We start from the raw sequence: 13646 nt of genomic DNA, 5'->3' as shown, positions 1-13646 counted from the left end.
TATGACATTTAACTTTCTAGCAGTTTAAAACTAAATCAGAGGAAACGCGCTTTTTATATGGTATGTACAAGTATAGTTGTAATACTAACAAATCATGGTCATGTCTGGACTAAATCCCTCATATCTTTCCATTCCAGATAGGAAGATTAAATCAGAATCTAAATTTTGAAAATGTCCTCATCCGTGTTCTTGGCTATATAAACATGTTCCTGAACACCTCAGAAAATGCTAGATACTCAAAATCTACAGCCAGCTTCTGCAGCTTGAAGATCTGTCTCTAAAGTAACTGTGAAGTCAGGGGTGGAAGGGATAAATGCTAGCTTGGTCAAGAATGACGCATTTATCTAGCCAGTGCTGGCTGGTTTGAACTGATCGAGAATTGACACCGTAGAGACTATGGGATAACCACAGCTAATCGGTGGAGAAGGCAAGGCAGCAAAGAATGCAGAGTCCTGCATTTCTGTATCTCCCAGGATCCAAGTTTGTGCTTTGTCAAGGACTGGGAACCCTTAGGATGTCACCTCCTGTCTTCAAGCTGCATGTCAGACTTACCAGAATTTTCTGATGTTATGTGGTCAAGATATAGATCTAACGAAAGCTGGCTCAGCAGGGATCTTGCTTGTTCTTAAGGTCCTTCAGCAAAGAATTCTCCAAACAGTCTTTATTTTTTATTTCGCTATCTATAAAACTAAAGTAATTTCTAATTCTAAATGAATTTCTGATTTTTTTCTATTTTTTTAAAAACGACTTTTATGAAATAGATTTTGCTTTCTCTTCTGAACATTTTTTCTTGCCTGACCATAATGTGATTAGGAGAAAGGAGGGGATCATTCATGTCATGAGTTGTGTAGTGGTCTGTCTTATCAAAGTTCCTTGGGAATTCTTTAAAGCTAGTGGTAGTAGTGCCTCCCTCCACTCATGAATCACTAAAGCAAATTTACAAATGCAGGTGCGTGAGAGCACATTCTTTCCTACGCTTCCTTTTTGCCTGTGCAAGGGTGATTTTCTGTGCTGGATTTGTCCCTACCATGCAACAAGTTCTTCCACACATTGAGATATTTCTGCTTTATGAATCTTAGTCTCTTACCCAGCACTTCAACAATGCTGTCATTTTTGTTGTTGCTGGTAATTCAGCCTGATAAGGAGCAAACTCCGGACCTGTGGAGTTGATTCCCTTCTTCTTGGATCCTGAAGTTGGGCACTGTGTTGTCTTTCAGAGTGGCTTGTTACATGTAAATGACGATGTAAGCGGTGTGCGGGATGTTGTATAGCATCCAGGCCTGTCTTTGGTTCCCAGAATGATGGGAATACCTGAAGTTTTCACCCTTTTTTATGGGGAACAGAATCTGGGAATCTCTTCTAACCAAGAAGAAGTTTGAAACCTCAGACTGTGGGTTAATACTGTGGAGCCCCACATCTCTCTGCTTTGCCAGGCTGTGGTGTAGCAGTACCCACCCCAATCTCAGCCTTTCAGACAAGCATTTCACCACCGAGGAAACACAGACTTTTTTCCGCCTAAGTGATTCCTCATGATCCTTCCTTAAAGCTTCACCATAGTTCATGCCTTATCAACTTCTGATGAGTTATCTTTGATGGTCATGATTTCTCTGATGCACAAACCCTAAACCCTAGAGCTTTCACATGTCAGTGGTCATTAGGTACAACGATTTCAGCCTCACCTGTTTCTGTTTCGGTGTTTACAATGAGCAGGTCTTTCCTATCACCATCTCCTTGAAATATGTTGCTCCTATTCAGAAACTGGAGCAGGGATCTTGCAAGCTTTGTTTCCCTCTTTCGGGACCAGGTTGTAAGGTGATGAATGAGTCTGTATTTCTCTGCTGTCCCACTCTTTCTAGATGGGTCCAACCCCACTTCTGGTACAAACTTGTAAAAGGGCTGCTGTTTTAAGACCCTTCTCTGTGGCATAATCCAGCCACAGGGCTGGGTTGCTCTGTTTCCTCTCCTGGTTCTTGTTCACTCCCTGTACTACAGTATTTATGTAAAGAAGTCCCATCTGTTCTGTTTCGTTATCTAACTATTCAGGCCCAGTCTTTGTTCTGGCAGTCCTGCAGCATTCTCCCTGTGCTTGAGGTGATGCTGCTGTAATCTTCTTTCTTCTCCTTCCTGGTGGGATCTGCAGTCCTAGCTCAAGCAGGCTATCTGCATTACCATAGAAGCTGTTTCATCTAAGGTAAGTTGGGCTGGGCTGATGAATTTCTGCAAGTTGTGTCCTCCAGCAGTGGAGGAGATCAGCCCACTCTCCTCTTATGCACAGACCTTGTCCCAGGTAAGTATCCATCACAAGGATATGCTTACTTCCTTCAATGCTAATACATATTGTAAAGAGCTAGAACTGGTTTTGATGGAGATAACGAACACAGTCTGAAGTGCCAAGATTTTTGTTTATTTATAAAATTGCTTGTAAATAACTCAGTGATAGGAACTATAGAAATAGTTGAGATCAAGGCAAATAGGTGTTAATAAAGTGTTCCTTTAAATGGGTCTTGTTTTCACAGTACAATGGAGTGACACATTAAATTTAGAGTGATTTATTTTAAGAAACAATCTTTTTTCCTTTTTTTTTTTTTTGGTGCAAGGAAGGGTTTGAAATGATTTCAGCTCACGTGGAAATGTTTTGTTAAATGATGCTACACTCAGATTTTCTTCCTAATCACTGAAAGCTGTGTCAGAATTTTGTAGAAATGTTCACGATATGAATGTTTTTAAAAATAGCTTTTGCAGTACTGCCTGGTCACAGTTCCTTTAAGCAAGTAAGTAGGCAGAGTCCACTGAGCTATTCATGTTTCTAAAATTGTTGGGGTTCAACCATCCAGTCTGTATCATTTGGTAGAATTAGTTACTGTATGTCAAAATCTTGGGGACCTTTGTTCAAAATATGCTGGTTATAGCTAATTAAAATTTTCCTTTCCACCTTCTAGTTTTAAAGATTCACCACCAAAATATATTTGGAAATCATTAACTTAGTTTGCCCTTTAACTTGCTTTCTTTTGTCTTGCAAGCTCATGCCTTTTCCTAGGGCACCTGAATGCCTAGGAGGACAACTGTGACCTTTAAAGTGAAGAAAGAGAGATTACTGCACTTAGCATGTTGTGGTTTTGGTTTTTTTAAAGGACATTCAGAACATCAATGTAGGTGTTGTTTTAGTTTAAAAACTAAACGTGCACTTAAAACACTTAGGAAAATGCTGAAGTGTACTTAAAGGAAAATTACCTTCTGAACTATGTCCCTAGATTTTAGATTCTTCCCTTGCAACAAATGATATGGTTAGCTTCCCTGAAAACTTGTTTTTCATTTTTAAATGTATTCCTCTCTTAGATAAACAATCAAAGGTGGACATTTTAGCAATGTGTTTTCTTTTCCTTTTGTTTTGGTTTGTTTTTTTTTCTTACACGTGCTTACTTCATGTGCTCTTCCAACCCACATTTTGTTTCTCTTTGGCACTGAGAGACTCTTACATAATTTTTCAAAAATACAACAGTGTTCTGCGGTAATAGTCCAAAAGGCTACAGCCTGCATTTTTGCAGAGGTTTGGGATGATTGCAGTAGAATGGTGTATTGTTTTTGATAAGGCCTGTTTTCGGAGGGTTCTTAAATGCCTGTTTCTCTGCTGTTGGCCTCTTTTCAAGTTTCTAATAAACAAGACTCTACAAGGGAGTGGGTGACACAACTTTAACTTGTGTCACTTCTCAAATACAGCATTTCAGTTTCTTTCAGGAGAACAGCTTAAAGAAAAGAATGCTCTGTAGATACCACAGCTGCCATCCTTCTTTAGTTCCTGTTTACATGCTTGGTAATGAATATTGTATATTTTTATGTAATAAATTAGCATTAGCCTAAGATAAGCTCAGTGCGGTTAATTCACAGTCATCCACACTGATGAAAATGAGAAATAGTTCCTTGTAGGTCAGTGCAGCTGCTGCAAGGTGTGTAAGGGGAGAATGCAGCCTGCTAGAACAAGATGTGGATGTATTTTAGAGTGCTGCATTTGAACTGGTGGATATCCAGCCTAGGAGCTGTATTTAGGTAAAGTGCATGAAAGATTCAGCTCCCGAATGGTTAACTTTCACTGTTTCGAGTAGGCATCAGCTCTCTCTGGCTGCAAATGGCTATGAGACAGGTCAAGGTGTGACTTGAATGTGGACAGTTGCAATATCATCTTCCTGAGTTTTGAAGAATAACTCTCAGTTTGTGACTTGTCCTTCTCCTCTGTCAGTCTCTTTCGGGTGCATCTATTTAGTCATATGTCTGCTTGTATGTTTACATACAAGGCTGTAGGGGTAGAGCTGATACATATCTTTGATTTTCCCCTGGAGTGGGAGCTCACTTGTCCTGTTAGCTTCCAGCTTTACTGTGGTAGGCCGTGTGCAAGTACTTAAGTCAGATGAATGAATAGTTCGTATCAGGAGGTATGCCTGTGGTTGTATTGATACCAGCAATTTGATTGCTGTGCAGGAATGAAGTGGATCTGCAGTCTTGTGGTATCCTTCCTGGATCAAGTCAATCTCCTGCCTCATTCCCTCTGCAAGGTGCGTGTGCTATAGGCAAATGGAGAACAGTCAGGGTGTGATTTATGGTAATGTCCAGGAAGAAAAAAAACAACTGCATGCCTGAATCTCCCTAAAGAAGAGAACATCACCAAACAGGCCAGGGGAGGCACTCACTGTATAGTCCCCATCGAGTACCACTGCTCCTGTGTGGTGCTTGCTGCCACTGCATGGTCTCGCTGCTAGCTTTAGATTATTGTCTCCTCTCCAGCTAACTCTTAGAGTGGGGCTGGAGGAGTGATGTACAACCATCTCTTCTTCGTCCGCTGCTGCTCATGATCCTGCACTGATTATACTGCAAGCAGATTCAGAACCCTTCCTTTTAAAATGCGGGCATAATAAATGTAGTGGGTATTGACTAACAAACTGTTAGTGCAAGCTCTGGTGCACAGAGTCTACTTTAAAATGGTATTTGCTTCCCTACTGGACATGTAGTAGTGTTTTAAAAAGTAATAGATTATGGAATGAAGTTTCTGCTGTCTCCCCTGGGAGTCAACTAGACAAACAACGATTAGGAAATGTTAGCTGATAATTGTTTAAATATTTTATTTCTTAATTTCGTCTTTTTCCTTGGGCAATTTTGTATTATCCTAAATAGTTCCTTTCATTCCTCAGTGCATGTGTTTCCCAAGTATTTGTAAATCACTACCAAGTCTTCCTTTCCCACAGGCATTGCTTTTCCTACACTGTTGACTGAAAATCAATCCCTTCATCTAATGACTCTGTCACTGTTCTCTGCACTCTTTCCATTTTACATTATCCATCTGGCAACAAACTGTCCGAAACTGCGCACAGGCTGCAGATGTGGTAGCTCCGTAGCTGTGGAGGCAGGGATCTGTTACAAACCATTGTATGTCAGGATCTAGCTGTTTCTGGGATCAGTACTATGAAAATGTAAAGTAATTTGCCCCTAGCTTCTCTGGCCAGGACACCTTGGTGTAATGAGAGATTTGTAATACAAACCTACTGAAGTTGCGCTGTTTTTCTTTACCCCATAAGCCTTTTTTTTTTTTTGGCTTTTCTACACCCACAAATACATTTCAAGCTCTCATTCTCCTCAGAAATATAAGGCTTTTCAAGCCCAGCAGGCCAGGCCATCTGGGATGTGTGATAAGGGACCCTCTGCTCTGGTTCCCTGCCCTGCCTGGGCTGTGTCCTGGGTTCTGTAGGAGTCAAAATTGAACTGCGATGTGTGACCATCGTACTATTTTCTCCATTGGTTTCCCAGCCTAATGAGTAGTGTGTTTTGCATGTGCTTTCCCAGCAATACCCCACAGTCAGGTTCCTTGCCCTAAGCTGGCTGCACAGCTCTTGTGTCCCTATCTGTTGGGTATTTTTGTGCTGTTTCTGGCCTGCCTCCCACTGGCCAGAGGGGAAAGGAGGTGCCTGTACTAGTCTCTGTACTTCCATCAGGAGGAGGGTTGGGCAGGAGTGGAAACATCATGTTTAGCAATGTCTCGCTGCTTAGCATAAAGTCATTGGGTTTCTCCTGTCCATTGAGTATCTATTTTAGGTACTGCATGTAATGGTTAAGAAAACAGAGAAAAAAAGAAAAGAAAAAAAAATGCGACTGCACATGCAGAAATTTAATTTCAGCAAAAGTATTTCAGTTTTCATTTGTGATACCACAAGTTCACAAAGTGTTGGTTTTTTTCCTTTCAATTTAACAGGTTATCACTGCTAGCTTATCACCATTCTTCTTTGTCATGACTGCCAATGTACTAACAATTTCTTGGTAAGTGCCTACGTGAGCTTTTTTATTAACAGTAAAAGTGAATTTCCACACAGTGCTTCATATGGAAATACTTTTTAAATGTCAAGTTCTATTAGTGCCAGTAATATTTTGCATGTAAGAAGAACCAGGTGTGCAATGATGGATGCAGTACAGTAATACAAATAGAAGAGTGTTTCTTCTGCCTCTGTGGGAGAACATGGACATTTTGGACATTAAGCCTCACCACAATTCACTCAGCATGTTTTACAGCTAGACAAATGGATGCAATAGGCAAATAAATGACCCATTCAAAGTCACACTATAAATTAGTGGCGGAATTGGAAATAAAACACAGGAGTCATGGTTTGGTGACAGCATCTTTTTAACCAGTAGAGTGTATTTCCCTAACACTGTGTACTGTGAATGCATAAAATGAAAATAGTAGAAAAATAATGATAATAAACTTTTCCCAAAGCTGTATCTGGACTTTGTAATGTGTGACCGCACATTATGAATCACCTAACCTGAATTTTTTAGGTAGGATTGGGGTGCAAACTCCTTTGGTCAGAGACAATGTTCTTGGTCTGTGTTTGTATAGCACCCAGTGAGAGGAGATCCCAGCCCATGGCTGATGCTCCTAAATGCTTCTGCCATGCAAATAACAACCAAATATGGGGTTAGGCATGTATCTCTGAGGACAGATTTGTTATTGGAAATAAAAATCTGCTTACTTTTGAAAAGCTTTAAACTTCATTTTTTTCCCTTTACGGTTTGATTGCCATCCTAAAGATTCAGCTCTGCACTGAATGGAATTAGCATATTCTTTTTCCAGGTGTGATAAAGAAGTTACAGGAAGGAGAATCTCAGTTTAAACTAGCCCCATATGCATATGTGTGAATATGCATCTCCATATGTATGTTAGGCGCATGTAATCTCAAATACTAAAATGAGTCATGTATTTTTTTTAGCTCTAGGAATATATTTATGTGGCCTATGTGTGTAAGAGGCTAAACTAATATCAGTGCACCTACAACACTCCTAGTCTAGGGCATTAACTTGCTGCCTTCATCATGTTTTACATGTGTTTGTGCAGGTCTATCATGTGCATGCTAGAGCTAGGCTTTTATAATATGTATGTATTCTCTGACACGTATACTAAAAAATCATGTGTACCTTTGTTAATGTAAGCACATGGACCTGTATAGTTGCACACGTGCTACATGCCCTATATGCACTGAAAGTAATATAAATGATGAATACATCTGTATCTTTAAAAGAAACTTTGCTTTAGCCCTTGGGCCACTGTTATGCTTTGTCATAATTTAAAAAGATATTTTATTTATTTATTTATTTATTTATTTGAGTTCTGTTATTGCTTGTGCATCAGCAGTGCCTTGGCTTATAAGAAAAGCTCTGGAAGTAGTTAGTTAGATTATAGCAGCTGCAAAGCACTCGTGATCATTAATCACTGAGTTTTTTAGTGTTGCTCCAGTGTTGTCATGGACAATATCATATGTTAATTTCTGAGTGATGGGCAAATGCAGTTAGCTGTCACCCCACAATAAACAGAAGCTGGAGGATTTGCCAGATGGTAAATTGAAGGTAAATCAAGGGTTGGCATTTAGCCATGTTTTTTTTCTCTGCTTCATCTTGAAGTTATAATGATGGTTTCTGTTGGCCTAGTAATCTGGACTGCATGGGCACATGGATGCCTGAGATTTCAAACCCTTCAGAAAGGGATTCTTCTTCTCTGGTGGAGGACATAAGATATTAAAGAACAATTTAGATGCAGGCACATTTTTACAGAACAGGGCTGTGCAGTTTACTATCTTTTGTACAGAATTGCCAGTCTAATTTTTAGAATGATACATCAGAGATAGGTTTCTTTTTTAAGGTCTCTGTTAAAAACGTTGTAGAAAACAACACATCTATAGAAATGAAAAAAAAAAATTGAGTAATTTCTAAGGTTCTGTTGGTTTTAGGTCTTCCTATATACAGCGAGGTTTTTTTCTTTAGGATAAAGAATACATTATCCAACCTTAGCTTCCAAAGGAATTAATACAGAGGGTATAACTGGAGCTGAAATCCAGGCAGGACACGGGGGTTAACCCTCTCCGGAGAAAAGTGCTCAGGGGTTGTTAGTGATTACATACGAACAGACTTACATGTTTTAGATCTTTTTGAAAAGCTTGCTCCTTGTTGGTAATTCCACACCCAGAAGTATTCTGTCTCCACAGTGGACTGTCTGCAGCCTGTCTGTAGCACCTACTTTCCAGGGCTTTTTACTGTGTAATTTTAAGATAGTGTACTGTTGTTATACAATGTTTGTTCCTCTCGGGAACAAGGGCAATTATGTGATTTTTAAAACAGCTCACCAAAGCTAAGATTTAAGCGAATGTAATGCTATTAAAGACCAGAGAGCCTTCAGCTTTACATGCCTTTTTTTTCCCAAGAAAAAAAAAAGCCCTCTTACAAGTGAACTTAACAGAAGTTTGTTTTGTTTATAAAGTTCATTAAGGAGCTTTTCTGTTTCATAAGCTAACTAAGCCATGAGGCTAAGAGGAAAGGTCAGTACACTTAGCTTTGCAGTGTTACAAAAGGGGAGAAGAGTCGGTATCCTACCATATTACTGTCAGCTACGATAAACAGCAGAGGAGATTTGGGGATTATTAACTATTGCATGGATTGAATGGGTTGATAGCTTATTTCAGTGAATGGTTTTGTTTGTAAAACCATTCATCCTGATTTGGAGCCCTGCTTCTAGCCTGAGTCTTGGAGAGAAGCTTTAGTGCCACCACTGCGCTGTGAGCAGCACAGGAAGGAAGTGCTTGGGGACACGTGCTGTTTTGGCTGGGGCAGGTTCTTTCACCAGGTTACTCACGAAGAGAAGCAAACATGGGGATTTCTACTGGCCTCACTATGCCAGTGGGATCTCCCCAGAGCAAAATTATTTTTCCTGATTTCCTCAGTCCCCAAAATGTAGGCTTTACATCTCCTCCTGACTTTGTCAAGTGACAAGTTTTCAGGACAGAACACAAACAGAAATTGCAAGGGGGGATCATTAACTTAATGAGGTTCAAACTCTCTTGCCTTCCTTTCCTATTCTTGCTAGTGTATGGGTGCACAACTATTCTTGTAACTAGGTGCAACCTTCTCTATCTTGGTTTTTGTCTGTGTATTTTCAAATGAATACCACCAGCCCTAAAATATAGGAAGGGTAGTTTCTGATGAGATCAGTTAAATAAGACATTTCTGGTTTCAGCCTTTTCTTAGCAAGACGAATGAAAAAAATCACCTGGGTTACTGTCTCTAGGTTGAAATGTGTTCAGACAAAATAATACCTTTCTCTTAATGTTGTGCTGTTTGGCATTGTATCAAGTAGAGGGATTTGCTTGATGCTAAATTTGTGATATACTTTGTTTACAGCCTTGTGATCAGTGGAGTTGGAGAAGCTTTGCTTGTTTACGCTGAAAGGACAGGCACATAAAGAGGAACCAGATCTCACCAGCTGGAAAAGAGCTGACTTGCAGCCTAGAGACCCTATCATGAATAAAATGCGGCAGCAGGAATGAAGAAGTGCAACCAAACATGAGGAAAGAGACCTATTGTTTTTTTATTAAGAAAGAAAACTATGCTATTAGTAGTGCTGTTAAGAAAGCAGCATAGTTGGCAGGATGGCTAGGAGCCTTTGTCTCAAAGCATAAGACAAACTATTTCTGATTGATGTGGTAAAGGAAAAAACTGCACTGTCTCATGCTGATGGCTCTGTGTGAGAACCTCTCAGTAGCAGCTTCTTGCACAGGGAACTGAACTCAGGAAAAGCAGCATTCCCAACTGGATGCCCCCAGTTTTTTTGTTGGAAGCTGACAGCAGGTTGTACCAAACAATGTCAGAGCCCAGATCCTGCCATGAATTCAGGATCAGGAAGGATGGATTTTGTCTCCAACTGTTCTGTAAGCAGCAAGCTGCTGCACACAGGTCTCTAGTCACGTCATCTGAACTGGCATGGTGACTGAGGCCATGGGGCTTCTGGAGATAATCCCCTTCTGGAACTGCGGTGGTTTGACAGCTTTGCAGAATGGGGAAATCAGCAATAAATCTCAGTACCTGTAGTGATTGCTCTTTGTGTATTTTTTTTCCTCTCCCTTTCTCCAAGATTTCTCTTGAACTCTGCAAATTTTTATCAACTGGAGGGGTTGGAGGGACATGTACTGTTCCCAGCAGTGGTTTTTCTCTTAAATTATTGCAAGAAGCAACAAAGATTATGAACCTTGAATGAAAGTCATAAAGAGTGTAAGGCAATTCATCTCAAGACTTCTTAAAATAATTTCATTTCTAGTTGCTTAATGGCTGTTAGAAGTTAGTCTTGATATATTAGTGCCTGGGAAAGCAATCTATGTGAAAGTAATATTAAGTGATGAGCTGATAATATTGTGGGGAAGGTCTACATGGCAAAAGGAGCTTGATAACAAATCTTCGATGAGGAGAGGGACTTGTCTCACATGACATTAGATATCTAAATTGTAGTCCCTTAATTTGACAAAGTTTCCTTCATGGAAAGTTTCCTTCAATAGAAGGTGCCCTCACAGAGATTATTCTTGAATAGATTGCTGTGTTAATATGACTGAAAGACCCTCTGGAAGTGCTTATCTCTCTATAGATGGAAACTAGGTGACTAGTCTCGGCAAGACACATGGCTTTTAGAAGGCTACAGTCAGCAGAGGCATATCTGCTTCAATCTAACAAATTCCACCAGCTGTTTTAAAGTATGGCTGCATTTTAACTTCAAATAAAACACCATAGTTTAACAAAGAAGGTAAACTTTACAAAGGATTGCAGTCAATTTCTGTGACTGGAGAGTTTTAGGTAAAGATTAGTTGGTTTTCAGAAAAAAATGCTGTAATTTAAAAAAGATAATTCAGAGAAGTACTCTGGCCTGTATTGTACCTAAGCTTATCCCAATTGATCGCAAAGGGTCTGTTTATACTGGAATGTTGTCCATGTATGTTGGGTCACACTCTGGCTTGAGTTTGGAGTGAGCCATTTTCTTGCCAGGTGGTAAAACTCGGGTTTGGGAAGAAAGGGGGAGAGGGGGATAAGCATGAAAGAAACATGTGCTTGAACTTGAGCACTAGTCCTGAAACCAACATGAGCCATGTGGCATGGGGAGTTGAGCCTGTACTCACGCCCAGGGAGCCAAGACACAGCAAGTCAGGGACCCTCATGGCCTTCCAGTCTGTAAATTTAGACAGTGCTGGGAGCGATGGCTGCAGCATGCTGGCTTTCCCCAGACAACTAGCTCTGCCAGCCAGTCGTGATAATGTGGTAAGATCCTTGCCGTGTCACCTTTCTGCTGATTTTGAAGTGACTAGTGACCCTGGGAGGCCTCATGAAAGAGTCCCTGTGTGATAGCTGAGGTTTTGCAATTGTAGCTAGAACCTTTGCTGTGGGAAAAGCTCATCGTTTACCTCTCTTCTTGCATAACTTTCAAGGGTAGGCCACAGTCTGGATTTTTTTTCTTCCTCTCTCTTGTCTGTGGTGTTCATAGCAATGTACCAAAACCCGGAACACCCATTTGCTCTCTTGCTGGTGGTCTCAGCGGAAAGCCAGTGGCCAAATCAGCAGCCGGGGTTGCTGTAGCATTTTAATTGCAGAGGGCATGCTTGGGGCAGCTGCGGGAAGGTTGTTTGGCTGCAACAGGCATTATGTTGTCTGGGCTCTGGGGGAATTCAGTCTCTGTAGCTGCTGAATTAGTATCTCCATGTGTAGTAAGTCCTTTTTATTTAAGGACTTTTTTATTTAATTTCATGCATGTTAAACAACATTGAGCTGTTTGCTTCTGCTTTCATTTTTGTGCCTTAGCGCAATGTGCTTGCGTTTCTAAGACTCTGCGTGGTGTAAGTAAAATACTGCAGGTTTAAATTGATTGCCACATAAGCAAATCAAGGAAGCAGAGCGAACAGTGAAGTTGGGCTCCTCTGTCAGACGTGGCTGGGAAGAAAAAGCACCTTCTGAACCGACCTGACCTGCTTCAGGAGAGGATGACTCCTGCGGATCAGCATGAGGCTCATCAGTCTTGCTGAAGACTTGAAGTAGGGTAGAAGTGGAGCTCCAGGGCTTTCAAAATCTGTCTTTGTGTATTCAGAGTTGTCTCAAGATGCTAAAGGCATGGGCTGGCTTCCTTCTTCCTCAGGCCGTGGCAGAGGTGACAACAGAGCTGGGGTCCGGGGTGGCAGCCGCCCCTGTGGGATTGCCTATGAGCAAAAGGCTGCTCAAGCGTTGTCAGCAGTGAGCTGATGGAGGGTTCGCCCTGCTGTAGGGGAAGAGGTTGTGGAGAGAGAGCCCTTTGGAGGGTTTCTGGCTGTTGCAACAAGTGGTGCCTTTGTAAACACGAGTGCTAGGGTGGGGATGTCAGCCTGGAAGGGGTGAGCTGCAGCCCTAAGATGACGTCTCCGCTGGCACTTCAGAGCAGGGGTGCGATACAAACCAACACGTGAGACATGGGAGGGCGCCTATGGGAAGACCCCAGCTACCCCCCGCTGCTCCTGGGAAGGGGTGCATTCCCACCAGCGGCACCCAGGGGAGAAGAGAGACAGACAGGCGCCGGTTGGGCTCCCTGGTCCCGGCAGCAAACAGCCCCAGGCGGGGAGGCGATTACAGCAGAGGTGAAATGAGGGGAGGACAGGCACGTACTGGCCCCTTGCAGAGGCTGGCAACTGGAGGGGATGGGGCAGAGCAGACCTCATGATTTCCTGAGGAAGCAGCGGCCTGGTCTTTAATTCAGCCCTGCCTCAGAAGGAGGGATACTGCATGGTAAAAAACACACTTCAGGGTTGCTACAATGATCTTCGAAGTAGGAAACCTCAGAAGTTCAAGCTTAAGATGGCTCTTGCAAGACTAGTGAACAGTTATGTTCAGTAATTTAGAGAAGGAATATGCAAGGGTCGATTCTTTATATCTAATTGACCTGTATTCCAGTCAGTCAAAGATACAAAGTGATAAACACACAGCTCTGAGGAAGGAGTTGTTCCTTTAGGTTGCAAAGATGCAATGACACCAATTAATGCCTGAATGCAAAGCAATGGGTTTGTAGCTTAGCTGGTATAAGTACCTCTGGTTTTATCAGTATCCATCATTTAAGGAACTTACAGTCTCAAGGCTCCCCAGTTCTCGGGCTGTTGGCACAAGAGAGAGAGATGGGAGTGTGCTGGTCTTTCTGAGAGGTAGCAGGTCCCTAGAGGCTGTCCCATCACACCGTTTTCACACCTACTGGTTTTGATCAAACCACTCTGACAGAGATGGTCCTGAATCATGTAATACCTTTTTGATCTTATCTTGCTTACACTTTTATTTTTCACGTCTTTTTT

General features: G+C 41.6%; 1 protein-coding gene across 7 annotated transcripts in view; it reads left to right on the top strand.

The window, feature by feature from the left end:
- Positions 1-13646, top strand: part of TMEM241 (transmembrane protein 241) — a 90739-nt gene that overhangs the window by 47406 nt on the left and 29687 nt on the right. For 2 of the 7 annotated variants that reach the window (XM_052788492.1, XM_052788490.1), the window contains exons 14-15: positions 6236-6300; positions 9706-10391. The exons of 4 other annotated variants lie outside the window; for them this stretch is intronic. In XM_052788492.1, coding sequence (XP_052644452.1) covers positions 6236-6300; positions 9706-9766 — 126 coding nt within the window. In that variant the 3' untranslated portion in view covers positions 9767-10391. Of the gene's footprint in view, positions 1-4473; positions 4548-6235; positions 6301-9705; positions 10392-13646 lie in introns of those variants that run through there. One more of the 7 variants, XR_008235394.1, reaches the window with a different exon arrangement.

Source organism: Harpia harpyja, chromosome 5 (assembly GCF_026419915.1).
Source record: "Harpia harpyja isolate bHarHar1 chromosome 5, bHarHar1 primary haplotype, whole genome shotgun sequence".
Lineage (NCBI taxonomy): Eukaryota > Metazoa > Chordata > Aves > Accipitriformes > Accipitridae > Harpia > Harpia harpyja.
The sequence above is the reverse complement of the archived record's forward strand: the minus strand, read 5'-3'. Positions and strand labels throughout refer to the sequence as shown.